Source organism: Chamaea fasciata, unplaced genomic scaffold, assembly GCF_029207755.1.
Source record: "Chamaea fasciata isolate MVZ Bird 193981 ecotype frontalis unplaced genomic scaffold, bChaFas1.0.hap1 SCAF_2, whole genome shotgun sequence".
In the NCBI taxonomy this organism is placed as follows: Eukaryota; Metazoa; Chordata; class Aves; order Passeriformes; family Sylviidae; genus Chamaea; species Chamaea fasciata.
Window position 1 is genome coordinate 67,527,856 of NW_027094087.1, and position 20,825 is coordinate 67,548,680.

At 41.6% G+C, this 20,825-nt stretch overlaps 1 protein-coding gene across 2 annotated transcripts; it reads right to left on the reverse strand.

The window, feature by feature from the left end:
* Positions 1-1,976: 1,976 nt before the first annotated feature.
* On the reverse strand, positions 1,977-20,223 carry EDNRB (endothelin receptor type B). 2 transcript variants are annotated; one of them, XM_066176334.1, is made up of 8 exons: positions 20,162-20,223; positions 19,025-19,504; positions 9,440-9,552; positions 9,071-9,275; positions 8,591-8,740; positions 7,518-7,651; positions 6,839-6,947; positions 1,977-5,344 (listed from the first exon to the last, which is right to left on the reverse strand). In XM_066176334.1, exons 2-8 carry the CDS (start codon positions 19,457-19,459, stop codon positions 5,213-5,215), a joined length of 1,278 nt encoding a protein of 425 aa, XP_066032431.1. In that variant the 5' UTR covers positions 19,460-19,504; positions 20,162-20,223; the 3' UTR covers positions 1,977-5,212. The 2 variants fall into 2 exon arrangements, with proteins under 2 accessions (XP_066032431.1, XP_066032430.1); XM_066176333.1 differs by lacking the exon at positions 20,162-20,223 and adding an exon at positions 19,732-19,987.
* Positions 20,224-20,825: the final 602 nt, after the last annotated feature.

Sequence of the window (20,825 nt, forward strand, 5' to 3'; positions counted from 1 at the left end):
GCAAAGGCTGCACATGTTGATCTCATTTTTCTGGGGAAGATGTGAGCTTCCTGGGGATTTGTCATTATTCTCTTTCCTGACAGCTTCAGGTGAGAGCCATTGTTTGACCCCCTTGGTTTCACCACTGATCTGTTTCTTCAGGGTAATCTGATGGATGAGTTACTCACACAAGGTTTGGGAAATGAAGATCATGAAAAGCCAAAAGGGCAACAAATGCCTCCCCTCATCCCGCTCACCCAAGAGCAGACCAGGTAGAAGCAACTTCTGGAGCATGTGGTTTCTGAAGGTCAGGTTACCCTAATTCCTTATCAGTGTGTCCTTTCAGGTTTTACTGGGTTTTGGGATTTGACTCCCACTTTTTTCCAAAGCACTTTTCTAAGGTGGCTACACAAGATGCAAAGTTTTATAGCAACACTGAAGTTGAAGATATCTACTGATGGGTATCATATAGATACTGATGTGTCTGGCTACTTGCCACATGGTGCTTTAAAATTCCTTCCAGATACTACCTCCCACAATCAGGGCATCCTTGGATTGTCACAACAATTTCATGAAGGTTTAGGATACTGATCACTAAGGTAAAACAGCAATTTCTGAAGGCTTTACTTTTCATTAGAGTAGATTTTTCCTACCGATAGTAGGAAAAGGGGAGGGGCGCGTGGTGCCTTTTCACTGCCTGCACAGCTAAATGACAATACGTAGGAAGACTGACAAGACCAAAGAGATGTTGTGGTTTAATTTAATGACAGCACTTTTAAGTCCTATTGTCTGCCTTGGTCTTCTGAAGTGTTCAGCAACTTGGCTTAAAAACTTGAACCCAAGAGCACAGCATGTACATGGAGAACTCTGTTGCCTCCTTAAGCAGAGCACAGGAATGTGGTGGTCAGAGCAGCAGGCTGCAGGACAGCACAATAAAAGGTGAACCACTCTGTCGACCAGACCCAGCCACAGGTTACCAGCTGGACCATCCTGCTACACCAACATCAGAGTGCCCAATCTGCCCTGCTCAAGAGTGGCCAGAGTAAGTCAGTGTCTGAAGAACGTAAGATACATGTGCATGGGCATTGCTGGGAAAGTTCTAGCATGTTTAGAAAGCTGACAACAAGCTGCAGTTATGGCTTACCTGTAGAAGGCTGTAGGATCTTAAAGAAAATGAGCAAAAAAGTGCTTCTTCATAATGAATGGCCGGTGAAGACCTTGGACTGTAGCACAAGACAAAGGGAAAGGAAGTGAAGAGGCCATGAGAGATACTAAGTAGAACATTTACTTACAAGGGATCTCATCTCCACAGGTGCTTCTATTCCAGGCACTGAAAACTTGAACTATGTGTTAAAGGTCCTGGGACCATGAAAAAAGACAAATCTACGTGGATTTAACATGCCACCAAGTAAACAAAAGGAAACTTAACTACTTGGAGCAAAACAGCAGTAGCATCAAACACAGTTTAGGATGTACAGATGCCACATGAAAATAAAGTTATGTATATGACCCGTTACAGCATATTTAGTCTGACAGTTTCCCATTGCTTCAAGAAAGATAAATTAAAATACACACAAAATTACACTGTCAGCATACAAAGGGATGATGGTTTTCCTGTGGCATATTCCAGCATTGAGTGTATAAACTTCTAAATTAATGAACTAAAAGCTTCTTGCCTTTTATTTGTGATGTCTCAAACACAAGAGAATTTGTGACTATATAAGGTTGTGTAGAAAACAGATTGTGACTGACGTCCTCCACAAAACAAGCAGAGGAAAGATAGGCATGATTGTTCCAATAAACATCAGACAATTTTGCAATGCAGATGCAAGTCTGAACTCTCTCCAATTTTCAAAGAGTTATATAAAACCATCCCACTCAAAAGCTTTGATATTTAGATTAGGATTGTTTACTTCTTTTTATATCACTGTCACTGTTTCACAACTAAATAGGACCCCCTAGGAGAAAAAAGGTCAGACGTCTTCTTGTAATTAATCAAAATTACAAATATTTTATTGGTAATTTAGAATGTTTACACTGCTTGATCCACAGAAGTTGCTATTTTAAGTGATCACAGAAAATGAAATATAGAATTATTTTACACAGCTATACAGAACAATTTTTAAAAATCCTTTAAACATTATTTCAGTACATACAACATTCTCTTGCTAAGCCAGCTGCGTCTTGATTAGGAGCTGTTTAGGACACTGAAATGTTACAGCTCACAGCGGATGCTCCACAAGCATCAACTTTTGCATTTGATTCTCTTGAGGTGTAGTACCAGTGTTTCAGTTCAGTTTAGGCAGAATTCAGAGCAGCTGGGGAACTGAACTACTATCTGAAGGCCAAAAAACAGAGTTGCCATGTAGTTCCTCACAAGTTGTTTTTTTTTTTTTAACCTTGAGCCATTCTGTGTGAACTCTTCAGACCATTGGGACAGATGACTCTGTCCCACCATGGGAAGCACACTGAATTCCTATAAGGATGCCTGTGTCTCTCTGCAACTGTTCTGCTACCTGTGATCCTGTTTGAGGATTAGAGCGCATTGGACTGGATCTCTTACCCCACAAGCTGATTTCACCTTCTTTTCCTATGTTTTCTGATCAACTCCATAAAAAAAAAGATATTTGGCTTTTTCTCTTTTTTTGTTCAAAGTAGCAAATGTCAGATAGGTTTTTTAAAGAGCTATGTTGGGCCACAATTCTGCTCAAACTGAATTGAATGGTTACATGTTTACTGATGTCAGCGAATGGAGGAAAACACATGTACTGAAAAGCACCTGTGTGGAGTATTAAGAGATTTAATCTTAGAACTGTGTAAGAACAGAGTTTTGAAATGTTTTATTACAGGAAATGAAAGCTTCAATAAAAATACTGCTTTGAATAATACTGGAAAAAATGACAAAGAGTGTACTAATATTTATATATGAACCCAAAAAGGGGGCAGTATATATGGTCTTTATTTGCAAAACTTAAATATCTGACTTAGCAGGACTCAACAAAGAATTAGTCCAGGAAAAAACGGAAAGTATGTTACAGAGTTGCCAATTCAACAGCTCTGTTTTAAATAAAAATAACAATAATATCCATGTACAATATTGTAATGATATAACTTGATGAAAATAACACTGATCAGTATCAAATCTAGGATTTCACTTACTATCCATCCTTAACAGATGAAACGCATTTCACAGAAATAGATGCAGGTAGGGTGATGTGAAGTGATATTCATGGCTTACCGCGAGAAAGTTACCATGAAAATTAAGGCAAAAATGTAGAGAAGGAAACCTAAAATAGATTTATATTTATAAAAGTTCAGCATTAGAGCAGCTGAGTGGATATGCTGCAGCAAGATGGCAACAGCAACCTTGTGGTACACACCACACACGCTTGCACACGCTCTCACACACAAACACACACGTGTCCATGCTCAAATGCATGTGCAGGGGTCCTCCTCAGCTTGATTATACAAGCATCCACTTACCAGCTTTTGATGGGGGCAACACCAGGAATGGGGCTCACCACCCCGGTTTTATCTGTCTGCAAGGTAGCTGTAGCTACCTAAAGTCAGAAACCCATCTAACATCAGCTGAACATTTTAATGGAAGCTGTTTTCATCCTGAGCACATTTCAGGCACTTTAGTAAAAAACTGGAAGTTTATCAAGACTGGAAAAAAAGGTAAAAATCCTTACATGTGAGATCTGGAAATTTAAAATAAAAAAATTCCTGAGTTTTGATAAATAATTTTATTATAATAAAAAACCAAGCCTATTGAAAACATGTCTTTTATAAAAGCATGTTATATGACAATTTTTCTTGAAAAACTCATGCCACAGTGCATGAAATATGTTAATAAGTCTTTGGGGACATCTGTAACAAATTAATAGGAAATGAAAAGTCAAAGAACGACCTGTCATGTATATACAAAATATGCATTGCTCCCGGCAACACACATCATGTTTACTACAGGCATCTTTATCTTTTTCTGTTCTTGCAGGGTCCTGCCCATATCTTAATACTTTACAATTAATTACATTACATTTCACTGAACTATTTACAGAAGGAGAAACTAATCACACATCTTCTTATGCCCATAAATACAGTACTACAGAAGTAGAATATATTTTAAAACAGTATGAAGATGGGTATGCTACATAGTACTGTTCTCTAGAAGTACAGTTCATGAATTATTTTCTTTATGAAGATTTAAATCTAAATGAAGACAGAAGTTCAAATTCTCTCTTTTTTACCTTGGTTACACTTTTTCCCACACACTATTTCTAAAAAATGTTGCCCCAAGACAGTATTTGGATAGCAGAAACAGTTGTAAATTGTCACAAAAGTATCTCCACTAAAGAACCATCAGGCTCTAGAATGCCCAAGGCTCCAGAATGCCCAATTTTTACACAGGATACAATTCATTTGTTTTCAACTAAAAATAGCTGAAATAATAACCATGGTCTGTATGTTTCTTCTAGTATAAATTTTTTGCTTTTGGTGTGTTTTTCTCTCCTTTGCTATCAGTAAACACAAACACTCATACCCAAAGTGCTGCCAAATGCACTGAAGACACACAGTGGCTACAGAAAGGAATTTATAGAGCCCTCAGGAGGTTCCTTCTGGCAGTAATAGGTAAAAACAACCATCGAAGTAAAATGCACTTTTGACTTTACTGCATTCTTTAATATTTTCAGTAGCTACCTCTATAATACACCTGATAAAAATTCTACTTTTTAACATTTAGATTTCTATTACAAAGTATTTTATGCTTTATTTAAAAAACCTCACATTAGTGATGGTGGTTAATTTGCTTTATAAAAGATAATAAACATTGAGTTATATATAAGAATGGCTTTGATCCAATTAACTTGATATTATGCTGCTTAATAATTACTGTGACTTCAGTTCCTACAACTGTTACAGAGAATACAAACGATTGCTTAATGTACAGGAAGTGGGGATCATTTGGAAGTGCTGATTCAGAAGTATTCAAGTGCTAACAATGACTTGTTCTTTCTATGCTTTTCTTCATGTTCCATAAACTACGATTTCATAAATGTCCATGATTTTCAACGTGACACAGTTTTAGGACAATTTTTTTCAACGTTCTTTTTTTTTTGTGCAAATACAAAACTAGATTTTCTGGATATTACCATCTTGTTAAAAGTAATTGCCACTTTTACTGAAAAAGGCACCAGCATTAATGTACAAGAATATACCTTTTATGCTTGTTTTATGAAGAGCTGTACTTGTTACTGGAGCGGAAATTATCATATCCGTGATCATTAGCTTTGAACTTTAAACAGGACTGCCTTTCCTCCAGGGACAACAGATCTTTGGATTGGCACCAGCAACACAAGCATGACTGTTAAAATAAAAGAAATAAACATTTTACATCACTCTGTTTTTGCACACATGGCAAAATGCACTGAAAAGCTGCCCTTTCTCAGGGGTAGAGTAGGAAATGGCAAATGTGCAAGCTGCTGTTCTGGGATTAGAGCATAAAGCACAGAAATGGGGTTCAACTCTGAGCTGCTCAAATGGCCCCACTAGCAACCTTACTGCTGGAGTACAGGAAGAGTTATACTGAGTAGTTATATATAGCAATAGCCACACACATACCCCTTCAAATATGGTCTGCAATTCTAAATGCATCTGAAAATAAAATTATGACTCCTTGTTGTCCTTTCTCAGATAATTGTTCTTGAGGAAAAAAATATTCTTACCTATGCTTTCTAAGCAAGATGCATCTATTTAGCTCATTGTTCTGAGGTGGAAAAAAAAAGAAGCTAAAAGAAGGGTGAAAACCTACCTACAATTCATACATTTACTAGATGTATTGCAGACCTTTTTCTCATGGTCCTGTCTGGTCTTTGGGTGCTGGAAGTGCCTTCCTCACACCCACTTACTTCCATGCTCAGGATGCTGGATTACTCTTATGTGCTCTCAGCTTCAGTGACTCTTTCAGGGAGCCAGCAGCAAAGACTGGGAAGACAAGACCAGCACTAAAACCTCTGCAACCTGTGCTGGCACAATTATGTGGGAAATACATTAACGTTACTAGATGTAGAGCTGACTGGCTTCTGCCTGAAAGATTTTTTCATCTTGCTAGTAAAGAATTTAAACAGCCAGACAATAACCCTCGCTGTCGCCAGTGGTTAAATGCTTGACAAGAAAAGAAAAATCTAACAATTTGCCATAGGCAATGCAAGGACTTCGATACAGTGTCTGAAGATAGAAATGGTTCACAAAAGAAGCCCAAATCTTTGTATTTTCCAAGCAGACATGAAGGCTGAAGGGCTGCAAACCATATGCAATCCAGAGCCTGAAATCCTGTGTGGAGAATTAGTGCCCAGCTCTATTGACTCAGACCAAACCAGAACTACGAACAGGTCTGTCTAATAAAATGTTGGCACTGGAAAAGGACAAGTACAGATTTGCACCCTCTGCCTTCACATGGCTAATTGAAGTGCTCAGCCAGGAGGAGGGAGCCCAGGGTCAGCACCCTCCCTGTCAGGATGCAGAGGACATGGCTTTGTGAATCTCTGCAGCACAGTCCCAGTCTGCTTTGTCAGTGCTCTGGAAATAGCTGGGTGCCAGCTCCAGTCAGGAAGTGATGTAGCACTGATTAGCATGGTCCTCAGAGGGTTTATTGTACATTCTGCTCTTTTGTTTTCTCTTTTTATTGCCTTCAAACCTTTCCTTCCTATGGAACTTCAGCAGGAGAGGGAGAGAACGTTTACCATAACCCAATTAAAATTTAAAGCAAAATATTAAAACACTTTGTGCATGTTAAGGAATGAATTTTACTACTGACATCATCTTTTAATCAGAGGAGCAACTCCCAGCAGCCACTTACCTTAAAGCAGTTCTGGAATCTTTTGCTCACCAAATACAGAGCTATTGGATTGATGCAGGAGTTCAGTGAAGCCATGTTAATACCGATGTAGTCCATCACAAGAAAAAAGCTGTGTAGAAATTAGTGAGACACTTCTCATTTGCTTTGAAAAGGTTTAGTAAAGGATCACAACTATGGAAATTAGACTTGGTTTCACTCGATCAAATCTAGCTATTAAATGTAATAGTAATAAGGCTTAAACTTTTTAATGAGGACTAACTCATGCAGGTAACAGTTACACTCAACAAAAAAGTCTGAATCAGAAGACAATTCTCATGAAAGTAATTTCAGGAGATACAACCATCTTAACTTTTGGAATAAGGTGTTCACAAGGTCTTTTTGCACAAATTGAATCCTAGCTGTTCTGTTGAAATGGAAAATAGGGACAGAAAACCCCTTTCTATTCTCACAGCACCACATGACAGAAGAACAGGCCCAAAAAGGATCACCAGGAAGATGGGGAAAAGAAAGGGAATTCCTCACAATTTTCTTTCTCTGCCACTGGAGTGAAACCAGAGGGTCTTAGATGAACAAGCGGAGACAACTCTAGACGTACAAAATAAGCTAGTTCAATTGGAAATCCAAATATGCTTAAGGAGAATGCCCACAATATATAGACATTTTATTTTTGCATCCTCACCTTAAAAGTTCACATCTGTTGGGGTCCTTCTGATCATAAATAGTGAGTTTCAAGATTCTGCTTAAGTGAAGTGGGAGCCAACACAAGGCAAAAACAAGTACCAGACAGAACACAGTTTTGGCCACCTCACGTCTCTGAGAAAGAAAATTGGACAAAACAGTGTTACAGTTCCTCACTCTCTCTCTCTCTCTCTCTCTGCCTTATTGTTGTCTTCTAATATCCAAATGTTTAATAAACAAGATTAAAAAGCCTCTCAAAATAGGAGCTAGGAAAACATCAAATAGCTTATTTTCTTGGAATACGTGCTTGATCTTTTCTATTGTTTTAGATGTCTCGCACTGATTTGATGTATCTCTTATTTCAAGAAATATGAGTAATATGAAAAATTGAGGTCATGAAAACATTAATTTAAGCAATAATTTAAATTAAAATTAAGAACATATTTGTCTTCCTGATCACTTTCAAATACCAGCTTGGTTTCAATTGCATTTCCTTGTGCTTTGATCTCACATCTTATTTTAAATGCCTGAAGATATTCCAATTACAGCTCTAACCAGGTAAGAGGAAAGGAGCACAAATACACATTACAGAACAAACACAGTTTAATTCTAGTGACGTCTGATGTTTGTGTCTGGGGAACTAGTACCTAGGAATGTATGCTGGAAAATGTTTTGTTCTGCTAACATATACTGCTAACCTCACTATGGTTCAGCAAGAACTTGCTTCAAAATAATGAGCAGTTTTATAGCAGTACCTTCTAGACTAGAGCATGACTTCAGTTTGCATTACAAAACAGCCAACACTCATTATAGTACAGAAGACATAAAACCTTTTAAACCTGAAACATTAAAACCAAACAAGAAAGAAACTATTTTGTGATTTTCAGAAAAATCTTAGGTTTGTGAGGGCTCTGATATATATCTATGTATGAGTTCAGCAGCACCACTGCTAGGAAAGTTCTCTTTGCTTCTAATCCTGAAGTCATACAAGAAGAGAATGATGTGGCAGGAAAATCAATAAAGTTATTAGTTAGCCTTTCTACAGTGAGAGAGTGGACAGAGATAAATTTTTACCTGTTTTAAGTGGTCATTTAAAGCAATCTGCATCCCACTTTTCTTTCTTAACATCTCACAAGTCATGAGGGTATAGAAAAATGCTGTGATAGCCAGTGGCAAACAAAAGTAAAAGCTGAACAGCCACCAGTCTTTAGCTTGCTTGTAGAACTGTAATGAAAAAAGCAAAGCAAAAACATGGCCAGGAATTAAATGCTGAGCATTTTGCTAAGCATGCTGACCAATTGGTCAGTCTGTTCTGAAGTAAGGTGTACATTACAGGTGAGAAAACAGGACAAGACAGTAGTATGTTCAAAGGCCACAAAAAGTCAAAGATTTCTGAATGCTTTCCTTTGAACCAGTATGCTTCAGAAATGTCAGTATTTCATTTGAACATTATATCCACTACATGTCATATACACCTGTTCACATTACAATCCACACAACACTGCAAAGATCCAAGGAACTCTCCCAGAGATTTTATAAATGTTAGTGACTTACCATCATAAAGGGTGTTTTCTGCGTGGGGTGAAGCAAGCAGATTCTAAGATACCTTCCTCTGTACTCCATCGTAATCATGTCAAATGCAATAGCTTCTGGAACAGCCAGGACCACTGATATAACCCAGATCAGGACAATTTCCACAGCAGTCCACTTCGGCACTCCAATTCCTTTAATGCGACTCCAAGAAGCAACTGCTCGGTACCTGAAGCAACAGCACACATTTACAAATTCAAAATATGAGAAAAGTCACCCAGTTTAACTGGCTTAAATTCATCTTATTTGCATTGTATCAGCTGAGTGGAATTTGAGCCAAGGCTGGTACGAAAAAAAAATAAATCCGAGACTTCAACGGAAAATGAGTCTCACCTGTCTATACTGAGGGCACACAAGCTCAGCACTGTGATGCCCACTGACGCCTTTTGAATGAAGGGCACTAATTTGCACATTTCGACACCAAAGGGCCAGTCCTCTGCAAGTAGCTGTGAAAAGAAAACAAGAATTATTAAAAAAAAAAAAAAAGTCCTTCCAAATGCTAAAACATGGAATTATGTCTTGACTGTTTTCCACCAGGTCTTGCCCTATGAAGACAGGCTGAATGGGGTTTGCTCAGACTGGAGAAGGCACTGGGGTGACCCTGTAGCAACTTTTCAGTACCTAAAGGGGGCCTGAAGGAAGGCTGGAGTGGGACTTTTTACAAGGGCATTTGGTCATAGAACAAAGCGGGAATGGCTTTAAACTGAGATATTGTGAATGACCCATCTCTGGAAGTGTTCCAGGCCAGGCTGGACAGGGCACCGAGCACCCCGATCCACTGAAAGGTGTCCCTGCCCATGCCATGCCATGGAGGTTGGAACCAGACAACCTCTCAAGTTCAAGTCAAACCATTTTATGATTCTATGCAAAACTTATTCAAGAACCTTTTCACGAGGGAGCCCTTGAGGGGTGTGACCTAAAAACTAGACAGTTGCAGCAGTCACTCCCTGGTGGGACAAGGGTATCACTTAAGTCTTAGTCCCGCCTCCTTAAGCCCTGCAAACTCCACTCCTTTTGCTTCTGACTTCATCACCCCAGTGTTCATGGGAAAAAATGACAGAGCAGGCGAGGATCTTCCTCATATTTGAATTGTCTTTATCTGCCTTGAGTGTTCATTGCTTTTCTTACATGTTTCAAATAACACACTCTTGACCAGAAATACAGAAAATTACTTGAGGCTGATCAGAACAGGGACAAAGCCAGTAGGTGCTTATCTGGGGTGGGGTTTATCTGAAGCTTAGTGTCTAGGCTCCATCAGCTGAGAATTCAGGCAACACTGGAGAGAAATGTATTCCCCACAGTTTTTAGGTGACCCTCTGATAACAAATGAAAGGACCTGCTGGACACTCAAGGAGCACACGCAGATATTTTGATCTAAATGTTTTGCAGAAGGTAAAGACAACAGACAAATCCCTCACTAATGGTCTTCACTGACCATTTACCAACATTCTGTATAATAGAACCAGAAGGACTACCTACACCTTCAGCATACCTCTAAGAACTAACAAATAGAGAAAACAGCACTATGTATTTCAGGTTGGCTCACTTACACTTTGAATCGTACACTTTAGTGGAAATCTGGTTACACCCCTAGCTGCACATTTTATCTGATTTAGGGGAAAAGATTTACTGGACACAGAAAGCACCGTCCTCACAGCTGATTCTACGAACAGACAAACGTCTGTAGCCTCAGTTTAGCAACATTTAGCCTTTGAACTCTGCTGTGAGCTTCTATGATGGTCCAATAAACCAGAGCAGCAGCCAAATCTTCCAGTTTTCATTAAAACAACATTCTTCACAACAAGGGCTGTGCCAAGAAATAGACGCAATTGTTATATAGAAGAGTAAACTTCTGGAATTTCTGTAATTAGTTAGATTATCTAAGCCCATCTCTGTTTTTTATAACTTTCTTCAAATGAGGTCTTTGGAATCTAATGCAGATACAGGGCTACAAAGTGGAAGAGGAGAAGGAGGAATGAGGACTACCCAAAAGAGACTGGAAAATTTTTCCCTTGGCTCAGGTCTCTTCCAACAATTAATTTAAGAGGGTTGTAAGAATGGAAGAATAGATCATTATACTGCGTGGATGTTTCTTGGAATCAGAAAGGCTATGAAGTTCTAAGGAGGGTTCTGGCCAGGCTGGATTGATGGGCCAAGGCCAAGGATATGAGGTTCAACAAGACTTGGGTCACAACAGCCCCATGCAGTGCTTCAGGCAGGGAGAGGAGTAGGGAAGTGGCTGGAAACATCTGTCAGAAAAGGACCTTGGAGTGCTAGTGACACCTGGCTGAACATGAGCCCAGGTGGCCAAGAAGGCCAACGGCATCCTGGCCTGGATCAGCAAGACCAGGGCAGTGATTGTCCCTGTATTTGACACTGGTGAGGCCACACCTCAAGTGTCGTGTCCAGTTCTGGGCCCCTCTCTACAATTCCGTTCCAAGAAGGGCAACAAAGCTGATGAAAGGTCTGAAGAATAAGTTGCATGAGGAATAGCTGAGGGAGCTGGGATCATTTAGTCTTGAGAAGAAGAGACCTTGTTGTTTCCTTCAACTGCCTGAAAGGAGGCAGTAAGGAAGTGGGGGATGGCTTCTTCTCCAAGTAAGAAACAAAAGGATAGGAGGAAATGGCCAAGTTGCACCAGAGAAGGCTTAGATTGGGAATTAGGAAAAATTTCACTGAAAGGGCTGCCAGGCATTGAAACAGGCCGCTCAGGGAAGATTTAAAGAAAGATGTACATGTGGCTCTTGGGGATGTGATTTAGGGATGAATACAGTGGTGGCAAGGTTGGCAGTTGGACTTGATGATCTTAGATCTTTGCCAACCTTAACTATTCCATAATTCTATAACTAAAGTAGCCACAGAGTTGCCTGCTCACATTGGTTTGCTTCAGCAAAGTCCTTATGCAAACATTCATGTCCATCTAAGGGTAAACACTTACATGGTCCAGAAGAGTTTTTTGAAGAGTCCTGATATAATTTAAATACAATTTTATTTGAACACAAAAGAAGCTAAGAATATTTCATGACCATAGTCTTTTGGGAATCTCTGTGAAGTGCCCACCAAGTATTGGTATTTTCAGATACCAAGAATACCTCCAAATATCTGCTTTAGCTCTGTGCTGTAATGGAATCTTTAAAAGGACAGCAGTACACAAACTGCAACGTGGCCCAGCCATTTCTTCAATGATCTACTTAAGTAAGACAATAAATATAATGCCTCTGCCAAAATGAAGCAGAGAAATAAATTCTAAGGATTTACGTTTCTCGAGAATTTTATGAAAAGTAATAAAGCACAGGAAGCAGGGATGAGGTTGTAACAACCATACAGTATCTTTTACTTATGTGATGTGGGAAAATAACACAGTGTGTGATTAAAGTATTTTCAGTAAAGCCTCTCCCTGAGATGACTTCTGAATTTTTGTAGGGGGATGACAGTAACAATCTACTATTAAAACTGTAGTGTGAATAATTACATGTATTCTAAATTTACACCTTACAGAATTCAATGACACCTGAACTAATTTATATCAATCAGGCAGTGAACCCCCAGCCTTTAACATCTATTTGCCACAGAAAGCAAGGACTGGGTAGCAAATACATTGTATACTTATTTATGGTACCTGTTGTACGTGCGTGTATATTAGACTGGAGAGAACTCATTAAAAAAGCACTTTGAAGTACAATATTCTTTTCTTTGTAACTGAAATGCAGAACTTTGGTCAAATCTCTATTGGCAGGATCTGCTGAAAGCTTTTATTTACACCTAGCTGGTGTGTAGGCACTCTCTGTCTCTCTTCCCTAAAATCACAACCCTTCAGCCACATGTTGTAGATTTCGCTGAACTAATATTTATCTCTCAGGTGCAGTCACACCTGTGCTCCAAATTGACTGGATTTGAGCCAGCTCCAGTTTGGGATTATAGAGGTGTGCCACACGACTAAACGCAGTCTACTGAGAGAAAGGATGCATTAGCTTCGGTTCATCATAGCATAAAAACATTACTTTCATTCAGCCAGCTTATATCAGGGCAGAATGGACATGCAGCTGTCTGCACTGGATTGCAAAAACATGTGCTTTATGTCTTGCAGCTGATGTATTGTGAAATTTGAGCATTTTAATGCATGAGTCACAAGTTTCTCTATCGTGGTATTGCAAGTGGCTAATGATATGCTTTACACCAAAAGCTTGAAAACATTAGGAAAGTAAAAGAAAGAAAAAAAAAAAGAATGTTTTGATTGCTGAACTATGTTTCCTTGATGTTTCTGTTTGTTCTCTGTACTGCTAATCCCCTTCGGGGATTGATGTACAGTGAAGATCCAGCGTAAAGTATTTGGGAGCATCACCTTTGTGGACAGTGGTAATTCTTAGTGAAACACAGATGAGCCTATTGCAATTTTGTATGAGTAAAATTATTCTCTTATGAGTCACAATAGGATAGCCGTAAAAAGATTGTCATTTTACAAATAACAAATGACTTGGAGCCATGAGAGGAGATACTGCCAAGTGGCAGCAAAGAGAAAAAATAATGTTGTATTTTCATAAGTAAGATGCCAAGAGTAGTCTACCACTGGCTGTATTCGGAGTGACCTTTCCAATGTTTTATAGTTGCTTATTTTACACAGGCAAAGTTTTAATTGCTGAGCAGCAGAGATATGTTTAAGATGAAATAGATCAAAAGGAAAGGGAAAACATTGCAGAATGAAGTGAAATCATACTCAAAAGAACCAATACATCTGATGCATACCTAGCCAACACTTTCTCAGACCAGACAGATCTGAGCCTAAACTGATGTGCAAGCAGCAGAGCTATGAAAGAAGCCCCAAGAGATGTTCTGACTCACAGACACACCTGTGAATCACAATTCCCACTCTGCTTCCTCTTGGTTGTGCAAGAACTGAAAGATGTTCTTAATCTGCTGCTGGAACGAGCTAGGCTGTGAGCACGATGTGCTGCTCTAGGGCGCAGCTGCTGTGGTCCCCAGCCAGAAGGCTGATACCTGGCTCCAACCCACTGCTGCTCAGGGGCTGCAGTCGAGCAGGAAGAAGCAGCAGAGCGTGCGAATATTCCCATCAGTACTCAGTCCTGAGCAGTGAATGCACATGGGAAACGCAGAGCAGGAATTCGCGCTTCCGCCAAGCCGCGCGTTCACAGCAAGTGACATTGGACTTGATCTTCATATTTATAAACAGCAGGTACAACAGAAACCAGACATGCAGCTCTACACCTAATTCACACATAACAGTTTTTCAAGATATCTCTGAAACGACTGGTAGATTTTCACCTGATTTTTTTTTTTTTACACAGGGAGGTCATTCAGATATTTTAGAGGAGCAAGCATTTTTCAAAACAGAAAATTTGACCAAGAAATTAAGGTTATGGTCAGGGGTAAGTCAAGCAACACTACAAACTTACTACTATTTAGCGATAATTATGTCAAGGTGAGGATCTCCCCTTTAGACAAGAAAATATATTTCCTGCTTCCAAGCGTAGCTAGGAATGCTTTATTGATCTATCCAATAAACAGTGTAAAATCTTAATATGAACCATGCAACTCCTTTCTTTTATCTTTATTATAACTCCTGCTAGAAGCCTAATTTTAAAAAATTAAGACAAAGTAATTTTATACAGTCATCTTGAAAATGACAGAAACCTCATAATGTGCTGTTGAAGTAAAAAAATTCTGCGATTTCACAACTCCAGTGGAAGGACTGCATCAAAAGTAACCACTTAGAAAGCCATGTTGCCGTCAGATTGGGATGAATGAACACAGGGTAGACAAAAAAGCCAAAACAGGTCAAAACTTGCTTTGAAATTTGTCACATGCATCTTTTATACACGTGAATGTATACACAACAAATGTATACATAATGAAAAAAACTACTCTCAATTTACAAATCTATGCTAGCATCATCTAACTCACTTCAGTTAGGAGATTCACCATGAAAACTATGTATGTTTACTTTTAACAGCACTCATTTCCACTACTCTGTATACTTGACTTGAGAATGGACTGTTCCCATCTAAAGTTACCCCTCCCCACCACTGCCTGCAGGGTCCACACAGGCTCCTCCACTGAACAATTCAGATCTTTCTTAAGTGCCTATAACCTGCACTTGTTCACCATAAAGGGTTCTTAAGCAAAACAGACTTCTAGCTCAATATAGTAAAAAATCGATAGCCTTTGTGTAAGAAACTCTGAGATGAACTTTGCAAGACCTGAAGTAAGTGGTTCAGATCTTGAAAGAAAGGAAATAATGCATTTCTTCCAATAAAACAGCCACTATCTTTAACATCAGAAGAACAAGCAACCAAGAGTTCTAATATGGAATATTAGAGAATCCTTTCTAAAGAGAAGCACCTTGATTACAAAGTTAGAAAAAGGTTGGCTTTATCATAATGTATGGCCTACAGGTACCTGCATGACAAGAGTTAGTAAGCTAATCACAAATTTCCATGGAAATCTTTTTTCAGAGCCTTTTTCAGAGAATAGCTGGATTTAAAAAGAAGCCAATTTGTGTCTGCATGATATACAGAATCCCTAATCTGGCATTTCTTGTATTTCCAGTGCTTGATAACGCCATATTACATTAATCATAATTTTTATGTAATCCCTAAATTAAGTTAATGAAAATAAATCACTGTCTACAAAGCCTGCCCATGATTACTGGCATGGATAAAGACTTGATTTTTTTTTCCTTCCCTTGAAATTTCTTTACTCTTCCATTGCACTCTGAGAAATAAGAAACCTATGACAGTATTGCCAGGTAGATATCCTTCCTCAGACATTTGTTGGTAGTCAGAGTTCAGAACGCCCCACAATACTGTGCAGAGCCTAGATTGCTCCCCTTGTTAAAAGTTCACTGGGATATGACAATAAATTGAATTTAATATACAGGAATAAATATCACAAAATAAGAGAGAGAGAGAGAGAGAGAGAGATGATGTTCGTGTATCAGAAGAGAAAGCATGTTACTCTGTGATTTGATTATGGTTTTTTAAGCCTTTGAAAGGCAAAGCTAGTCTAAGTTTGGAATTTCCAGTCCTGATGTTTTGGTGTCTTAGACAGGGGTCTTAACAACTTTATTTACTTGGGAAGGTCAGCACAAACTGTCCAGAACTGCAGACCTGTACTGTTAGGTGCACAAGCTGTCATTGTCTTGTCTTCCAAAGTTTAAGTGCACATAAAAAGCTCACTGACCACCTACTCTAACCTTCTGTTCCGCAATTGCTGTTTGTGTCCTCAAATTAATAAGGATGCACTTACTTAGTCTGTTTAGTGGAGCAGCATAAGATCACCTGCACATCCAATTAGTAGCAATTTTGCAAAGTATCTACACTGCCAAACCATTGCAGACTGCAGAACGACTGTCTCAGACTTTCCTCTGCTTCCCATTCTGCAGCTCAGAGATCCAGGCAAAGCCAGACCATTTACCAGGATTTTGGGGAATGCCAAAGAGGTCTGCCAGGTTAGACATGCTGGAACTGAACACCCTTCAAGTCCTCATTTCCTGGCCAGTTCCCTGACTGCGTGACAGATTCTGATATTTTCTATTTTCTACTGAATATATTGAATGATATTTAAATTTAGCAAGTGCAATGGACTAACAAGCATCTTGTGCATTGGAGTGCATTTGCCTCCCTATCCAGGTAACACCTGGTTTTTTTTAGATACCCTTGACTTGGGAGATGTCAATTTTCATTTGTACACTTTTTCAGCTACTTATGTATTCACTTAAACAGTCACAGGGGACATCTTTTGCAGTTATCCCTTTTAATACCTAATAAAAAGCTTCTTCTAGAGCAGCTTTTGAATTGTCTCCTACGGGGCTGTCTGGAAAGCATTCACAGCCACTTTCACACTTTCTAGGGCAAGTGTTGTGGAAAGAACTGTTGGCATTTTATTAACATGAGAAATTCTCTCACACTGTTTCATCCAGCTGCCTTACTTAACCATGTGGTAGCAAATTCTGAATCTGGACCTGTTTCATGCAGTTTTAAATTGTTTCAAACTGCAAGTTACAATTGCTAAGTATGTTTGATTTACTGAGGGAGCCTTCGCTTCTGGTATTGCTGAGTGATCAAAGACAGGTTTTTATTGCATTACTGTATGTATTCCCCCTGTTGCTCCAGAATGAAGTGGAATGTAGAATTGATTAAAAGTTATCAACTCAAACTGCCCTCAAAATTTTGATTAAATAAACACAGTATCTAATAGGTGTTCTTTCTTTCTTTCTTTTTTTTTTTTTATTTAGCTTGCATTTATTCAAAAATTCTGTCTTAAAATAGCAAATATTCCACTCATTATTATAAGGAATAATATAAAGTGATTATGGGCTCTTCAGTAAGATGAGTAGATGTGAGGGAGATTAGCACCTGAGAGCTATTGCACAGCTCCTAGCATTATCAATAGCACAATAAAAATCCCAAACTTGCAGCTGGTGTAATATTTATTGGTCAGCAGTCTGACCCTTTATTCCTCCTTCTCCAACCTACTCACAATGATACACTTGGTGACATTCAATTAAGGTTAAGAACTGAGGTATATTACTGCATATTAACACAAATTTTGAAATTATCACTGACATTGCAAAGTCTCATACTGAGCAGCTGTTATTGATTTAATCTTTTTGGTTTTTATGAGAACAGACAAAAAGAATTTTTGTTAAATATATCTTTTGGCAAAAACGCCTTTTTAAAGCAGTTATTTTGCTTCTAAATTCCACCTTCATTCAAAAGAGCACACTCCTCTCACAAGAATCAAGAGTGTACAGCATAAAAACCACTGAAACTTCAAATCTGAGAACTATCATGTAATCTAAATTAACTGGATCATTAATTTAACACAATGATGACATTCCCTGCTTTGCAATACTTGAATATTTTATAAGGATAAAGAGAGAAGATTCTCTCATCTCAGCAGCTTCTGGGATAATTATCATGGATTCAAAATCTGTCCCTTCAGTGGCTTCCTAAAAGTACAAGTACCAACCCCTACTTTACAATCATGCATATAAAGTGAAGAGAATGTGATAAATGAAGACTCTTCGGTTCACTTTATGAAGTCACTGATGAGGGTGCTCAGGGATCCAGACTTTCAAAGCAGAAGGGGCTTCATTATTTCAAGTACACCTTCAAAGAGTGGTAGATTACAACTAGAAGCTGGATTCAACTGCACAACCAATTCCTTAGGACAAATGGATTGCACAAGCTGGTTTAGAGAAGACAGGGGTTGCATTCCCTCCATGGCAGGTCTTACCAAGTCAAAACACTGACTACTGAAGGTGCAAGAGGAGCAGGTGTGGCTCATTCCCTCTCAGCCGCCCATGCTGCAACACCGGCAAAGGGCGAAAGGGTTCACATCCCAGGCAAGCGTCGTGCCTCCCAACCAAGAGATGTATAAAACCACTTAGCTGAGCGATCTTGGTTCCTCCTAGAAAAGGTCCCGTGCCAGAAGGGACTGTACAGACCCAAGTATCACGACCAAGCTCGCCGCAGCTGAGCACAAGGGACCAAGTGGTACCCACAGGAGAAGAAGGTCCTCTGTGTCTCCCCTCCATTCCTCGACCAGCCCACTGAACATTTATCTATTGCATTTACTTCCTTTACCCCTGCGACAGCACCTGTTATCAAGCGATTTTCAGAGCTTGGCCACCTCCATTCTGCCCCATTCCTAGCCAGGAACGCTGAGAGAGATGGGACGGTATCACAGAGAGGCTGCCCTCTGTGACCACATCTGACCAGAATACCACCCTCGGGCAGGGCTGTGTCGTGAGGTGAAGTCCACGGGTGTCTCCCAGCCAGGAATTGCCGCGTCTCCCCGCGGCGGGGACGGGCATCAGCGGGGGCCGACAAGGAGCACCGAGGGGTGACCGTCGCACTCCCGCGCCCTTCCCCCAATCCATCCCCGGCCCCTCCTCACCTTGTACACATTGATGGGGATGTCGATGATGATGTGGAGCAGGTCGCCCAAGGCCAGGCTGGCGATGAGAATGTTAGGGCCGTTCCTCATGCACTTGTTCTTGTAGATGATCCGCAGCAGCGTGGAGTTGCCGATGATGCCCAGGACGAAGACCAGGCAGGACACGACCGTGTTTATGTACTTGAAAGTCTCCTTGATCTCCGTCTGCCCCGTGCACATGGGGGGCGAGGCGGAACGCGGCCGCCCGCCCGCAGCCCCCGCGCCCTTGGGCAGCGCGGCCGGGCGGGACGCGTTGTGCTCGGCGCCGCGCAGCGCGGGCGTCGGGGCCGCGGCGGCCGCGCTCTGCCGGCCCGGGCCCGGCCGGAGCAGGGAGCCGTCGTCCTCAGCGGCGGCGCGGCAGCTGAGGAGCAGCAGGAGGAGGAGGAGGGCGGGCATGGCTATGCGGCACGGCAGATTGCCCCCGCCGCCGTCAGCGCCGACCTGCGCGGAGAGAAGGGACAGGGCGTCAGCTGCGGGGACAGCGCGCCGCGCCGCTCGCTGCCCTGGGGCCGGGGCCGGGGCGCTGCCTGTCCCCGGGCGGCCCCGGCGCTGCGGGCGGCTCAGCCGGCAGAGCAGCGCCGGGGCGAAAACCTGCGCGACGGCGGCCGCGGCCAGCTACCCCCTCCGGCCGGACCTGCTCGGCGTCGCCCCGCTCGTCTCCCCCTCACCTCGCCGAGCGGAGCACAGCCGATCCTCCCCGCCCGCCGGCCAGGCGAGGCAAATGCACTCCGCTGGCTGTCGCCGCGCTCCCCGCCCCGGCTGCGTGTCCCCGCCCGGGCCCGGCTGCCGCCGCTGGCCAGCGATGGGCGCTCCGCTCGGGAAGGCGGCAGGGACAGATGGGCGCTTGCGGCAGAGCCCCGTGTCCGTCAGCCGCGCACCAGACCCCGTGGCCAAAGTCGCGCCGGCGGCGCAGTGCCCCCCCTTTTCTAAAACATTCAAGCGCATCTGACCCATCAGTCACAGCCAGACCCCACCCGCGTCCTCCGCCCCCAGCGCAGCCCGGCCCAGTCCCCCGCCCGCCTGCCCCACGGAGCTTCCCTCCCATCACCGCTGTCAGGCGTCCCCCGCGGCCGAAGGGCTCCCAAGGTCGGTACCGACCGGGCGACGTGCTCTGCGACCTCCCCCTTGTCTCGCACCAGGCTGACTTGGCAGTCCAAAGAAGCAGACTTTGCGGGCTTTGAAACAATTTTTTCAGGAGGGTTGTTAAAAGAGGTATGAGCATTGCTGGAGGACGATTGGGAAGCAGAGGGCACTTCCCGCTGTCCTGTCCGAGGCTCACTCCCAGTAGCTAGGATTCTCCCCGCTGCAGAAATCCCCTTGCACAGCCCAAGGGGCGCACACGCTGGAGAAGCTGCCTGTACAGCATCTACGCGTTTAGTGCCACGTTTTAAAGCGCTTCACAAAGCGTTTCTTACATTAGAAACAGTGTTTTGACTGCTCTGAATTTGCAGATCGGTTATCTGGTAGGCTGGCGCTTTGAGCAGCCTTAGCAAGGCGTCTGATCTCAGTGAACTCGTTCCAGTCGTTGCACCCTTCAGTGAAGCGTAAGGAAAGGAGAAAAGAGATTTGTGTAGGATTTTGTGGAGACTAAGAACAGCCTCTGCAGGTTGGAGACAATTGCATGTCTAACTAAAGAGAGTTGAATTTAAAACTGTTTTTCAGCATCTCTGTGTGCATGTCCCTGTTCTTGTTTCTTAAATCATTCTGGATGCTAAATCTTGAATATACACATGCTTTGTTACAGAAGCAACCTGCTCACCTA